The sequence below is a fragment of the Ruditapes philippinarum genome, unplaced genomic scaffold, assembly GCF_026571515.1.
Source record: "Ruditapes philippinarum isolate M1 unplaced genomic scaffold, ASM2657151v2 ctg5992_1_1_1_1, whole genome shotgun sequence".
Taxonomy (NCBI): domain Eukaryota; kingdom Metazoa; phylum Mollusca; class Bivalvia; order Venerida; family Veneridae; genus Ruditapes; species Ruditapes philippinarum.
This window is the reverse complement of record NW_026866617.1, coordinates 44,216-58,592: the sequence shown is the minus strand read 5'-3', so window position 1 is coordinate 58,592 and position 14,377 is coordinate 44,216. Positions and strand designations below refer to the sequence as shown.

General features: G+C 33.3%; 2 protein-coding genes across 2 annotated transcripts in view; both read left to right on the top strand.

Moving 5' to 3' along the window:
- Positions 1–76: 76 nt before the first annotated feature.
- LOC132733082 (DNA-(apurinic or apyrimidinic site) endonuclease 2-like) lies at positions 77–8,244 on the top strand. The gene is made up of 7 exons (XM_060719677.1): positions 77–290; positions 1,832–1,950; positions 3,664–3,770; positions 4,297–4,443; positions 4,780–4,798; positions 6,421–6,594; positions 7,106–8,244. Exons 1-7 carry the CDS (start codon positions 176–178, stop codon positions 8,015–8,017), a joined length of 1,593 nt encoding a protein of 530 aa, XP_060575660.1. The 5' UTR covers positions 77–175; the 3' UTR covers positions 8,018–8,244.
- Positions 8,245–12,761: 4,517 nt separating this feature from the next.
- Positions 12,762–14,377, top strand: part of LOC132733081 (uncharacterized) — a gene marked incomplete at its 3' end in the record, with an annotated part of 41,819 nt that continues 40,203 nt past the window's right edge. The window contains 1 exon segment of the mRNA XM_060719676.1: positions 12,762–12,852.

Genomic DNA, 14,377 nt, shown 5'->3' with positions numbered 1-14,377 from the left:
GAAAATTCTTTGTAAAGTTTCATACAACAAGTTTTCATTGGTCAGATTGTTGATAAAATATCCAATCAAAATAAGTATTACACATAAAACGGTGTCCATTGAATGTTTCTGCTGTAAAGAATATAAGTAAATAAAAATTGACATAATTATAAATGATTCAACAGACGTTGCAGAAATGAAAATTTTGTCATGGAATATCAACGGGATAAGAGCTAGTAAAATTGATTTGAAGAATCTATTTGATTCCCTAAATGCTGACGTGATATGTCTTCAAGAAACAAAGGTTACTCGTAAGTCCATTTGTGAGGTTTGACACCACTAAATTATGTTATCACAGTGACCACTAAAAAACTAAAATAATAATAATAATGAAATAAGATATCTCATGACCTGTGCTATTTAAGATAATCATTTGAATGTTATATTTTGAGATGAATTCTACACAAACATAGAAGGGATACTAAGTCAGTGTCCTATTGACAGGGACTGTCCCAGCACAGTGTTGGGATAGTGTAAAAAGGTAATTCTAGAAAAAATATATACTATATATATGATATACAGACTATTTATACAGTAAATTTTCTTTTCTAAAACTAATTTTTTACACTATCCCAACACTGTGCTGGGCCCCTGTGATATTGATCAGTTCTTCAGATTTTTAGTAGATAGGTGAGAGAAAATGGGCCTAGACACGGCGGCACGAAATACCCAAATACACCCAAATATTGCCCAAATATACCCAAATATAGCAATATTTATTTTTGATTGTATAAAATATAGATTATACTGAGAAATAAATAAATATTTATAAAATAATATGACTTAGCCTGCTATAACTTTCATTCATTCCGTTGAAATGTGCAGTTAAGATGTTGTAAGAAAATAAAGTTGTGACATTTGCTTATCTACAATATCGCTTCTTTATGAATGCAATTTTAATTCAAGATAAGATATTTGTTGTCTACACTTACATTTCTAAGGTGTAATTTTGTTGAAATTTCATATTATATAGAAGAAGAATGTCCATAATATTAAAAAAATTAGCTTTAATGGAGTACATATATAGAAGTCTACTGTATCTCACAGGCGCTAGTCACATAATCAAATATTTTACATAAACGGTCTATATATGTATATAAAGATATATAATATATCTTATTATAGTATATAGCCCATTTATATAAAACTTTAAAAAGTTTATTTCAAGCACCTGTGCTGTATGTTGGTTCAAAACACAATGATAGGAAAATGTATATTTGGGTATGTTTGATTATATTTTAGTGAAAGTGTATATTGTATTCATGATAAAATTATTATAAAAAACAGCACTTTTTTAGTATAAAACATTTATTTTTAGTATAATTGGACAATATTTGGGTATATTTAGGCAATATTTGGGTATATTTGGGTGTATTTGGGTATATTTGGGTATTTCGTGCTGCCCGCCTAGACATGAGACTGGAAAAGTAGGCTAGCCTAGTCTGTGATGTTCTGCAGAGAATGTCAGCTTACTTGTCACTTTTTGCAGTTGTTTAGAATCAACAAATGGAATCCACATGTGAGAAAGCTACATGTGTATGCAGAGATACATCTCTGCTTTATGTTAATGTTTAAAAACATGTATTATTAACCAAACTTTTAATTTATAAGAATTATTTTGTTATATTTATAAGAATTTTTTTATTATAGCCTATTGATTCATTAGTAAATGATTATTTAAAGCAAGTGTCACAGTATTTAACTATTTATCAGGAGATAGTGTTTACATTTGTCATAAGCACTTGCAGATACTTTGAAAATAAGATTTAAGTAAAAACTTTTATGTTTTTAGGAGATATGCTGGATGAGCCTACAGCTATTGTTGATGGCTATAACTCATATTACAGCTTTTCTAGGAAACGAAGCGGATACTCAGGTAGGGCTATGAGCCAGATATTAAAGGAACTTCACTGAGGTGCCAAAGCCTTGAAAAATAATACAGTAAAATTTTGTTGGCTCGAACTTGGATTGCTCGAATACCTACCTTTGCTTGAACTTGGCAAAATTTCTGTATGATATATATCGTTCTACCTCGGATCGCTCCAACATTGATTGCACCAACTCTCTCACTTGATCTCTGGTCCCTTCCACAGAAATGTAGTGAAAATCACACCTTTTTCAGTCGAACAAAAGAAGATAACAAATGTTGCGGGTTGACATGTTCTATCAGGTGGCGACACATGTTTTCAACACCTTCTGATCATGATAAAGGCAATTAAGGTTAATTTACATAAAATTAGAGGTGTTGTAACCAATTTATTTGTTATGATAGTATTGTTTATTTGGCATGTTTAGAAATGATAAAAAGAAAATAACTGGTGAAATGTGATAAGTCAATAAATAAATGACGTTTACCAGGGCTGCTTTAATTATAGTTGTGTTTCATATAACATGAATTTTAACCCTGTTATCTATTTATAGAATATATATACAATGATACATGTACATTGTGTTTATTTCTGTGAGTACAAATAGATGCTGCTGTGAAAGAAAATTATTAATTAATTGTTTAAAATAAAATTTATCCCATAATAAACAAATAAATATATTTTGAAGATTGTTCAACAAGTTTTAATCAAACTCGACCAATATCAATACATGTATGCATGAATTTAGATTAAAACAGTGTACCGTTAATACTCATTTTAAAATATTAAGAAAAGACGTTTTTCATAAACTGATGATCTACAAAACAATTATATTGGCGTATTTATCATTCGACCGATTTAAGCTGGTAAAACTTTAGGCCTAGGTCCTATGTGATAATAGTTCAACCTCGGTTGGCTAAAACTACCGATCTCCCGAACAAATTTTCACAGGCCCTCCAAGTTAGAGCGAACAAAGTTTGACTGTATTTGAAATTTCTACGTAGATCAATTTGGGCACTTATTACAAAATATGAAAACAATTAGAAAGACATATACTCAGAATTAAATTGAAAATCAAAATTTAATGCAATTCTTGGACCAATTTGAGGTAAAAGCATGTTGAACCCTTTTTATTTTACGTCATTTTGCATATTATGGCATAACATAATAAGCAAATGATCTGAAATTTTGCACACTTGTTGGTGGTTTAGATCTACATCAAATGGTTAAATGAAAAAAATCTAAATAAGACATTTCCCGTCCCAAAAAAGACAAAAACATTTCCCCGGGGTTCCCATTTTTAGACTAAGAAAAACATTCTGTTTCAGAATTTGATTGAAAGAAAAAAAACAGATAATTTTATGATGAAGTTGAAAAACAGGAAAAAAACATGTAATTTTCCTCATTTGTTTCTTCAAAAAATAGGGTTAAAGGTAGGAAACCTTTTGAATTCGTCATGGGGAAAAAAACTTAAAAAAATTTGGGCGTCAAAATGTCATTTGCCTTAGAACTTCTTCTAAAAAGGGAAAACTGGGCAACTCGCTATAAAAACCTGTTTTGTTTGTTGTCACTTTTAAAAAAAAAAATGGGCATTTTTTAAAAAGAAAAAATAAATTTCAAAAATTTTTCTGAAAAATAAAATTTGAAAAATTTTTTTTTTGTAATTTTCAGGGAAATGCCAACTTCTGTAAAAAACCCTGTCACACCCAAAACTGCAGAGGAAAGGGGTTTTTCTGGGTTTCCCCGCTGTAAATGAAAAATGGAAATGTGCGGAACTATGGGAAACCATCTTCCCTTTAAAAAAGATGAATTACAAGATCTGGATGCAGAAGGAAGGGCAATAATCACCCAGCATAGGATCCGGTACAGACTTCTTAATCACTGTATTTCTTTACTAACATCATGTTTTGTGAAAAATATAAAAAAAAATCATATCTCAAGTATTAACAGAACTTCTGAACGTATGCTTTTGTGTGTTTACAGCAATACTAGTGAAATGCGCACTTTCCTTTAGCTCTATTTTTTTCAAGCAGAGAGCTCTATTGTTGTGACCCTCATTTTACTGCTGATTTATCTGCATTGTTTTAAGTAAGCCTTTTTCTAAAGGCCTTAAGTTAGCCTTTTTTGAAGGCCCATTTGTAAAAAGATATCAAATTTATTCACTTCAGTCTTGTTCACTGACTATGTAAAATTTGTGAAGACAATTTTGCTTCAATGTTTTTTAAAGGTACATGTACAAGAGACTACATGAAATGTTCACTCCTTATAATGACAGTAACTGTTGTTAAATGCATGCACAATTTATTAAATGCTAACTAATGATCATTTATTATCTATCAATGTATTCTCTATTATTTTGAAATGAAATTTGCAGTAAAATAATTTTCAGGTTTGAAGATGGATGTGAAAAAGATCTGGCTATTATTAATGTATACTGTCCGAGGTTTGACCCAGAAAGACATGACCGACACCACTATAAGTTAAGATTTTATGCTTTACTTCAGACCAGGGCAGAGGCGCTGTTAAAAAGTGGAAGGTATGAATAATGAAATGTCCCTACATGCACATAGATTAACTCTATAGAATCGTTTTTGTCTCTCTTTAGTTACTGTGTAAATCAAAAAATCTATAAAAAGGGGTTTAGATTTAAACCCTTAAAAGAAAACCCTTTAACCCCCTGTTTAAAGGGGAAAAAAAAGTTAAAAAAATGAAATTTTAAATATTAAGAATTTTGCGAAATTTTAAAATTTAGTTATTCTCAAATAAATTTCCCTCATTCTATAAAGTGACTACCGTAAATTTTTAATCATGTACATCATTTCAGTCATTTTATGTACTGGGTATATTAATACAAACAATTAAAAAAAAATCATTGTGAAGCAACTGACGAGGTAACTTTTTTTTTGTGTTCCATTTGTGTTGTGGTGTTGTTTAAAGGAAAAACTTTTACTTTTCCCTTTTAAACAGGAGTTGGTTTGAGCCATCTGCCCTTTTTATACAAATTGAAATGAGCATTTTTATGTTAACTTCACAAATGTCTCCCAAGATTGTAATTGTAGGTCACTTCCTAAGCATGATTCTGGCATGCATTTTCACAGAATTATATCTATTTGTGGTCTAAGAATATTCCTGGTGAAAAGAATTACAAAGTTAAATATTTACATGAAAGATCAAAACCACAGATAGTGCTCACTAGTGACTCTTAGACAGTAACTCTTGCAGCAGCTTGAATTTTGAGTCAGTAACTAATCCTCCATTGTTAAGTTAGAACATGCCTCCATGTCTACAGTTCATTATTCAAGGTCTATAACTTGGGTATGTAATCCCGTTTGTTTACTAAGAAAATCCTCCCTAGTCATTGTTTTACACTTACCTAGCACTAGCTGAAAACAATTGAGATCACTGTCTCTCTGACAACCCCTTGGGCCAGCCTTCAAATTATCTTTGTTTCCCCTCCTGCAACCCATGTCAATTTTGGTAGGGTAGGTTTGAAGGTAGGTGGGTAATATTTTTTTTTGTATGAAAAATATAAAACTATTATTTATTTGACCATAATTATTTTTATACCCCCGCACAACGAAGTTGTAAGGGGGGTATACTGGAATCAGCTTGTCCGTCCAGACATCCGGACGTCTCCCCGTCCGTCCGTCTGTTTTTCCTTGTCCGTCCAATAACTTGAGATTCCTTTGGCCCAAAGTCTTCATATTTGGCATGGAGGTTAGTCATGATTAGTAGATGACCCCTATTGATTTTGGGGTCACTGGGTCAAAGGTCAAGGTCACAGGGGCCTTTACTTTCAAAAGCTTGTCCACCCAACAACTTGAGATTACTTTGACCCACAGTCTTCATATTTGGCATGGAGGTTAGTCCTGATTAGTAGATGACTCCTATTGATTTTGAGGTCACTGGGTCAAAGGTCAAGGCACAGGGGCCTTGACTAAAAGAAAGCTTGTCCGCCTAATAACTTGAGATTCCTTTGACACAAGGTCTTCATATTTGGCATGGAGGTTAGTCGTGATTAGTAGATGACCCCTATTGATTTTGAGGTCACTGGGTCAAAGGTCAAGGTCACAGGGGCCTCGACTTAAAAAAGCTTGTCCACCCATTTACTTGAGATTCCTTTGACCCACAGTCTTCATATTTGGCATGGAGGTTAGTCGTGATTAGTAGATGACCCCTATTGATTTTGAGGTCACTGGGTCAAAGGTCACAGGGGCCTTGACTTAAAAAAAGCTTCTGACAAAGTGGTATGCGGGGGTATTCACGCCATGACAGTGGCAGTTCTTGTTTTACCTGAATTATATAGACTTTTATAAAATGTTGAGAATGCTTCGCATATTTTTTAAAGTTATTAAAAGAAATTCTTTTTATTTGATTGGCAATGGAATTTTTTGGGTAGCAATGATTTAAGTGAGAAGGTAGCGAGAAATGTACAAACAATATTTTATTTTAGGTCATGTTGAGTTTATAAGCCTTATCATAACATTACATAACATTACATAATATTATACAGGAGTCTCAGAATAACAAAAGACCAAGCAGAATTTGGTTTAACCAGATGTTTTGGGAGAGAGGTAGGGATCCAAGTCTTGAGACGGAGCTTAACCAGGACGAGTTCAGTGCTGTCACACCACACACAGTAGGTGGGAAGTTTGTCGATACCTATAGGTACTTCCATCCTGAAAAAGTAAGTTAAACAGAGTTAAAGCAATTTTTTTAAAGTCAAAAGTGATAAGTGTTAAATCATTGTAGAAAGAACATTGTACATAAAAATTAGATACATTAATGAATATAAATACAATATTAGGTAAGCAGCATGCTGTAAATAAATTTTAACATTACCGGAGGGTTTTGTTTTGCATGTTTTATAATTTCTCTTATAAATTATTATTAATTCATTCTCATAGAAGATAAAAAAAATTGAGGAATTTAATCTTGGCCATTTAGAAATTTTCACAGGTTTATTTCTAAAGAAATACAAAATTTTTTAGCCCGACTTTTTTCCCCGGAAGATAAAACAACAAACAAGTCTAAACCTACCTACTTAAATTTTTAAAAAAGGAAAAACTGATATATTTTTTTTCCTTATTTATTTTAAACTTTTTATTTGTTTACTTTTAGAAAAAGTAAAAAAAGTCGAGTATTGCCGCCACCGCTCTTGTTAATTAAAAGTATTGAAAATTATTGTATTATTTCAGGAAAATGCTTTCACAAACTGGTGCACTCTAACAAACGCCAGGGCTACAAACTATGGTAGGAGGCTTGATTACATATTAGCAGACATTGAACTTGCAACAAAATGTCTCACAGATGCCAGCATCCTACAGGACGTAGAAGGCTCAGACCATTGTCCTATAACGATTAATCTTAACTGTACATGTTTACCACCAAAGACATGTCCCCCATTGTGTACAAAATTTATGCCGGAATTCAGTGGGAAGCAACAGAAGTTGTCAACATTCTTCATGAAGCTGACGAAAAAAGTAACAAGTGATACTCCTGATGTTAGTGAAAATATTAAAGAAACAGATGAAGTTGAAGTTGTAAAGGAAGAAATAAAAAGTTGTTCAAAATCTGTAAGTAGTTTGAAAAGGCCAGAAAAATTCAATAATGTGCCGCAGCCTTTGAAAAAACAGAAAACTGCGGAGATGAAAAAGTCTAATAGCAGTTCAAAACAAGCTAGCTTAATGTCGTTCTTCAACAATAAAGGTGCTGATAAGAAAAGTGCTGTAAAACTAAGCCAGGATGTTAAAGTTGAACACATTAAAAGTGCTGACAAAATTAAAACCATTGAGACATCCAGTAAATATTTCAATAATACTGACAAATCCACTGAAAAGGCAAATGATGCGGAGGATAAATCGATGAAGACGAGTGTCATTAATGAAAATTCTTCAAAGACAGCTAGTGCATGGAAGAACTTATTGGGAGGTCTTGGACCAGCTCCCTTGTGCAAGGGTCATAGTGAACCTTGTGTTTTACGTATGGTTAAAAAGCCGGGGCCAAATAAAGGAAAGCAGTTCTACACATGCGCTAGAGGGGAGGGTTTAAAGTCCAATCCTGAAGCAAGGTGTGACTTCTTTAAATGGGTAGTGAAGAAGAAAACATGATGAATTTAAACTAGTTGTCTCTTTTGACTTTTTGGTAGGCCAAATTGTCTGGACTTTTTTATCTTTATTTTCTCACAGAAATTAGTTATTCTTATTTCTTTTATATATATTTTTACATGCAAAGAAAATCTTTTTTTTTTATTTGGAGATGGAATACACTGAATGTATTCTACAAATAAAATGAATATGCCTGTAAATCTTTTAATAATATTAATCAGTCAAGACATTTTTTTTTTATTTTTTTTTTTTTACCTTTAAAATTGTTCCAACAGCAGTTATTGTGTTTTAATTGTTTAGTTAATTCAGTTTTCAGACTAAATAAAATCAGTTTGGCATGAATTTTTATTGTTCAAAGATGCATGAGTTATGATTTATATCACTCAGAAGTTAGATGTACGAGGGGTGATCCAAAAATTCGTGGACACGCTGCATAAAACAAAAAGTAAGAAAGCAAATCATATGAAATTCTACTATCTTATTAAGTGAGCATATGTCGACAAATTCTCAAAATATTGTAAAGATTGTACAAGAATTAACGATTTTGCACCAGTTTATATACATAGACATGACAAAACGCGGCGCAGCTCACGACGTCACAAACGACGTTATGCTATCATAGGAAGTAATCTATGTTACCGTTTTGCCATATAACTTTTCAAAGTATTCCCTTTTAACCCGCACACATTTTTCATAGCGGCGGACCGAGTCTCTAAATGTACTCGCATACCATTCTTGGCTGAATGATGACAGTATGCATTGGGTGGCTCCTCTCAACTCGTCCAAATTGTCAAAACGTTTCCCTCTCAACTCTTTCTTTAACCTGAGAAACAAGGCGAGGTCACACGGGGAAAGATCAGGCGAATATGGTGAATGACTGAGTACTTCTGCTCAAGAACTAGAGAGCGACACACTGACGGTTTATTTGTCACGCGTTCGATCATTGTTTTTGTCTCGCCAGGCATCTTTCCAAGATTTACACAGAACTGTATAACTGTTCGAAGTTTTGCTGGATCCGTGACGTCCATTTTTGATAAAGCTGTTTTTAGCACCTGTCCTTTAAAGAACGAGCGTAAAATAACCGCAACTTCAAAATGTCTTCTAATACTGACAGAATGCCGTCAAAACAATGTATCAAAACAACGTTATTATAACGTTTCCGCAATTTTCTTTGTTTGCACCGGTTTTACATGTGTTTAAATGAGATGAAAACGTTTATATCACAGAGAAAAAGTAAGCTGCGCCGCGATTTTGATACTTAATGTTTTTATTTTGTCATACATAGATAAAAAATGCAATTTGTGTTTTAAAATTTGGTCAATTTATTAAAAAAGCATTGATTAATAATATCCAAAGAGTTCACCTCGGTAGGACGTCACGTTATGGAGATACACACATTGTCCACGAATTTTTGAATCAGCCCTCGTATGAAACAGAACATATTTTATTTATGTTTACATTTGAAAGACAAATAAATACATTAAAAAAATGCTCAGTTGTATTTTGTTGGTCTTGTAAGAATGTTGTACATTATAATGATACAAATAAATAAACAAAAGTCTTACATTGTAATTGACTGATAGACATTTGATAGTGGTAGAATGAAGTAAGAAATCGTCAAGGAACAATCATGGCTGCAGAGCAAATAAACATCAAAATCTGATGAAAATATTCTTTTAACAGTAATCAACAAAAACCGGGTTATTGTAATGCCGAAGTCTGCGGGCGGGCGGGGGTCAACTTTTGGTTTCCGCTCCATAACTTTAGTTTGCATTGGCCTATTGACACCAAACTTGGTGTGAATGTAGCTTATATCAAGAGGCAGCTTGGGATTGCTACCCAGGTGTCTGTGATCAAGGTCACTGTTACTAAAAAAAGAAATTCAGTTTCCGCTCAATAACTTTAGTTTGCTTTGGCCTATTGACACCAAACTTGGTGTACGGATAGCTTATATCAAGAGGCAGCTTGGGATTGCTACCCAGGTGTCTGTTATCAAGGTCACTGTTGCTAAAAATAGAAATTCAGTTTCTGCTCAATAACTTGAGTTTGCTTTGGCCTATTGACACCAAACTTGGTGGATGGATAGTTTATATTAAGAGGCAGCTTGGGATTGCTACCCAGGTGTCTGTGGTCAAGGTCATTGTAACTAAAAATAGAAATTCAGTTTAAGCTCAATAACTTTAGTTTGCTTTGGCCTATTGACGCCTAATTTGGTGTGTAGGTAGCTTATATCAAGAGGCAGCATGGGATTGCTACCTAGGCATCTGTCATCAAGGTCAAGGTCACTGTTTCTAAAAGAGAAATTCAGTTTCAGCTTAATAACTTTAGTTTGCTTTGGCCTAATGACACCAAACTTGGTGTATGGGTAGCTTATATCAAGAGGCAGCTTTGGATTGCTACCCAGGTGTCAGTGGCCAAGGTCACTGATACTAAAAATAGAAATTCAGTTTCTGCTCAATAACTTTAGTTTGATTTGGCCTATTGACACCAAACTTGATGAATGGGTAGCTTATATCAAGAGGCAGCTTTGGATTGCTACAAAGGTGTCTGTGATCAAGGTTAATGTATTTTGTTTTCATGTTAGTACTTGAGTTTGCTTTGACCTTTTGACACCAAACTTGCTGTGTGGCAGCTTTGGATTGCCACTTAGATATCTGGGAGCAAGGTCAAGGTCATTTGCTTACAATAGAATTTTCAGCTTCTACTCAATAACTTCAGTGCACTTTGACCTATTGATTGCTGTCACATCAAAACTTGGTCGTTGAAAACCTGGTTTTTGTCGCATTGCGGCGCTTCTTGTCTTTATTGGACTTGTTCATATTTCAGTCTAGACAAAACCATTCCTGATTATAAGAAAATTTTCAAAATATAAGTACATGTATAGACAGGAAAGTGATCAGATATGGCATGGATGTGGTCACATGATTTGACGCAGATGGCGCCAGCAGGCTAAAAGTTAATGCACATAGAAATAGTTTTTACTTTGTGCTCCAAATTCAAATACAGCTGACGGATTACATATTTAAAAAAGACTTTTTTTTGGAACCACATTATGAATTGTGTTGACAGGAAAAGTAATATTACCAGACCCGTGGAAACAGTCTTACCCTAAATCAGCAGGAATGATAAAAGATCAGTAGGTTGGCAGCAAACACAATCTATAGTAATGATATGTCACATGCTTAATTGATAAGTTTTTTTTTTGTCAAGGTCAAAAATTTACACAATCCAAGTGTTTAGATTATATACTCATGATTCACAGTATGAGTGTGAACAGAGTTCAAGCTTAAGAAATTTTAGAGCCCCTTTGGGGATTTACAAAAAAAAAATTTTTTAGCCAGGGTCAAACATTTTAAATGGCAATATATTATTGACTATGGTCTACAAAAGGGCCTCATAATGTAAGGGTTAACAACCTGAATATCTATGTATATTATCTCAGATAACTGCATCTTAACACTTTCACTGGTCAGCAATAATGTGTCTTATGTATGGTTCTTTTATTGTGTCGCCTTGAAAAAGGCGACATATAGGTGTTACATTTGTCACTGGTATCTGTGTCGGCGTCCCCTTAAGCTTGTCCAGAGCATAAGTCAGTCACTTTGAGTCGGATTGACTCCAAACTTGGTATGCATGCTTATTATAATGACCCGAAGTGCAGTGCATAAGAATAGTTACTCTGCATTTCTTTATTTCTGAGTTATTGCTGAATAAAGCGAAACATGTTTTGATACTTAATTTGTGTTGGTTTTTTATCCAATTGTCTTATTGCTCTTTGTTAAATTTCATAATTTATTTTTATTATTGACTGATATTTGAAAGGATGATAACTTGCTCAATTCTTGGATTGAGTTAGAGGTCAATTGTGACAAGGTCACCAGTGCTAAAAATAGATTTGTAAAAATTTTTCTATGCAGCCTTTGCTGTTTTGTTTTTTTACCAATGTCTCATACTTATAAGGAACATACCTATGGTGGTCAATTGAGTTCGGATGCAGTTTTGGGTCGCTGGGTTCAAGGTAAAGTCTTGCATTTACATGGATATATAAATTTATAATACTCCACGTTTGTAACATCTCTTTTCATTGGATAATCGTGATGTTTATATAGTTTTATATACACCGGGCTGCTGTCGATTCATGAAGAAATCTTACTTTTTCTCTAAAAATTGATGCTTGCTGTAATATAAATTCGTTATAATGATTGTTGACAGGTTATATGGCCATATATAAATGGCTGTTTGCAATATAACCCTCGCCTAGCGGCTCGGGTTATATTTACATAATTATACATGTAGCTCACTCACGGTATATATAGGGCCATATAACCTGTCAACAATCTTTATTATAAACTAATTTTATATATGATAAAGTTGAATATTTTTACAACTTCATCACAAGTCATAGCAAATGACTTGCCAACTTATATTTTTCATAATTACAAAATGCCATGACTCTGTCATTTTAGTAATATAGGCCTAACTGTGTTTTTACTATTTTCCATCATTAACTGAGTAAATGGGTAAATGTTATTTGAAATATTGTTATTGACAAGAATATGAGTCGGGGCATTTGTGTTTAACAAACACATTCAGAAATCTTGTTTCTAAAAATTATTCAAATTAAAAAATTATCTAAAAAAAAAAAACACCACAAACTATTTAGTGGCGCATTACCTCATTGCCGCGCCAAATTATTTAGTGGTATGTCATAGTGATTTTTACAACAATTCATTCTTATAGTGACATACAAGAGTTGTCTTTCTTTGATCGTTGCTACCAGTAAACAAAAAGAAGGATTTGGAATTATCATATATTTTTGCGAAAATATCGAATGACAGGTAATGATAAGGACAGTAGTAGATCACAACACAATCATCATTCCCAATTTCATCTTATAATGGTTGTTGAACTCGTTTGACTTGTGCTTTTATTGTATAAAGTGCACAAAAGAACTGCAACAGGCAAATGGCGATTTTTTTCTTTTTAAAAGGTGAAAAATAGAATTTAATGAAAAGTGATGCAGAACAACATATTTAATGCACTCAGAACTCTGATATTGAACCTTCTATTCTAATTAGCCTTTACCTGTCATTTGAAATGACTGGAATTCTACTTCTAGTGCCTATATTTTAGAGACGACTTTAAAAATAAAATTAAAACATAGGATGGTCCCCTATGGTACCACTGTTCTTATTATTTCCAGCAAACTGTACAAATAAATAGAACTTATATTTACTATTTTATTGAATTGTGTTTAGCTGTTGCATCTTGACTTTAAAATACACATGTCATTCATAGAATAACTCAATGATTTTAATTAGAAACATCTATGGTCCGTTAGCCATGTTTAGAATAGGAGCTTATATGGAGAGCACTATGGTACCGTGGTATGTTAATTGATGGCCCTTTTTGGCTTCAGTATAATTTTTTGTAACAGAATATGCTGTCTTTACAGTTTCAGCAGACGCCTTCACTTGTCAGAACATGAAATTATAAGTTTAACCATTAAATATGGGGTAAAATAAAGAAGTTTTTTCAGCACACAGGCAGCTTTGGATTTTCCTATCAATGACAGAATTTATTTGAAATGAAAAAAATTCTAACAATTTCTATCCAAATTCACAAAAAGCAGCACTCCCACTTTCACTGTAATGGTGGAAACAGTATTTGGTGGCATTCAATGTGTAAAGAAACATATTTTCTGATTACATCGGAATGGACAAGGACGCGGTACCCGCAGGGAGTACTATACATGTTATTGTGTATCAGATTGACAGATAGCTGTTACTCTGACTTGGATTATTTAACCCTATAGGTCATCACTTAGTGACATTCAAATGGTAAAATTTCATTTTAATGCCACAGAACTATGAGTTTGACATGACCACATCATTTTTCATGTCTGCTAAAACCATAAACCCAGAGATGTGGGATCAAATGCAAGGTGCCTTCTTCAGTTGAACCTAATACAATCAAATTAGAGCCACTGGTCACATATGAAAATTGTGTTGCATTTACGCTATTAAAATTTGATTAAGTACTTAATTACCCAAACATTAAAAATAAAGGTGAAACACCATGACCTTAATTGGATTTTTCTTATTGTCCCAACATTGGTTGTTTTCTCGTCCAACTAACTGTACTATGCAATGAGATATTTTGCGCTATTTTGTGTGTGGGCAATTTCTCCCCTTCATTCTGACCCAGAACAAAAACATATCAGAATCTAGGTTTGGCACGTCAGTATATTTTGACTAGGTTGTTTTGCAGCCCTATTAGATGTGATAATATACAACCAATGCTTTGAAGCATAAATATGTGTACTGTAAAGACAAGAAGCGGCACAGTTATACAAGAGAATAA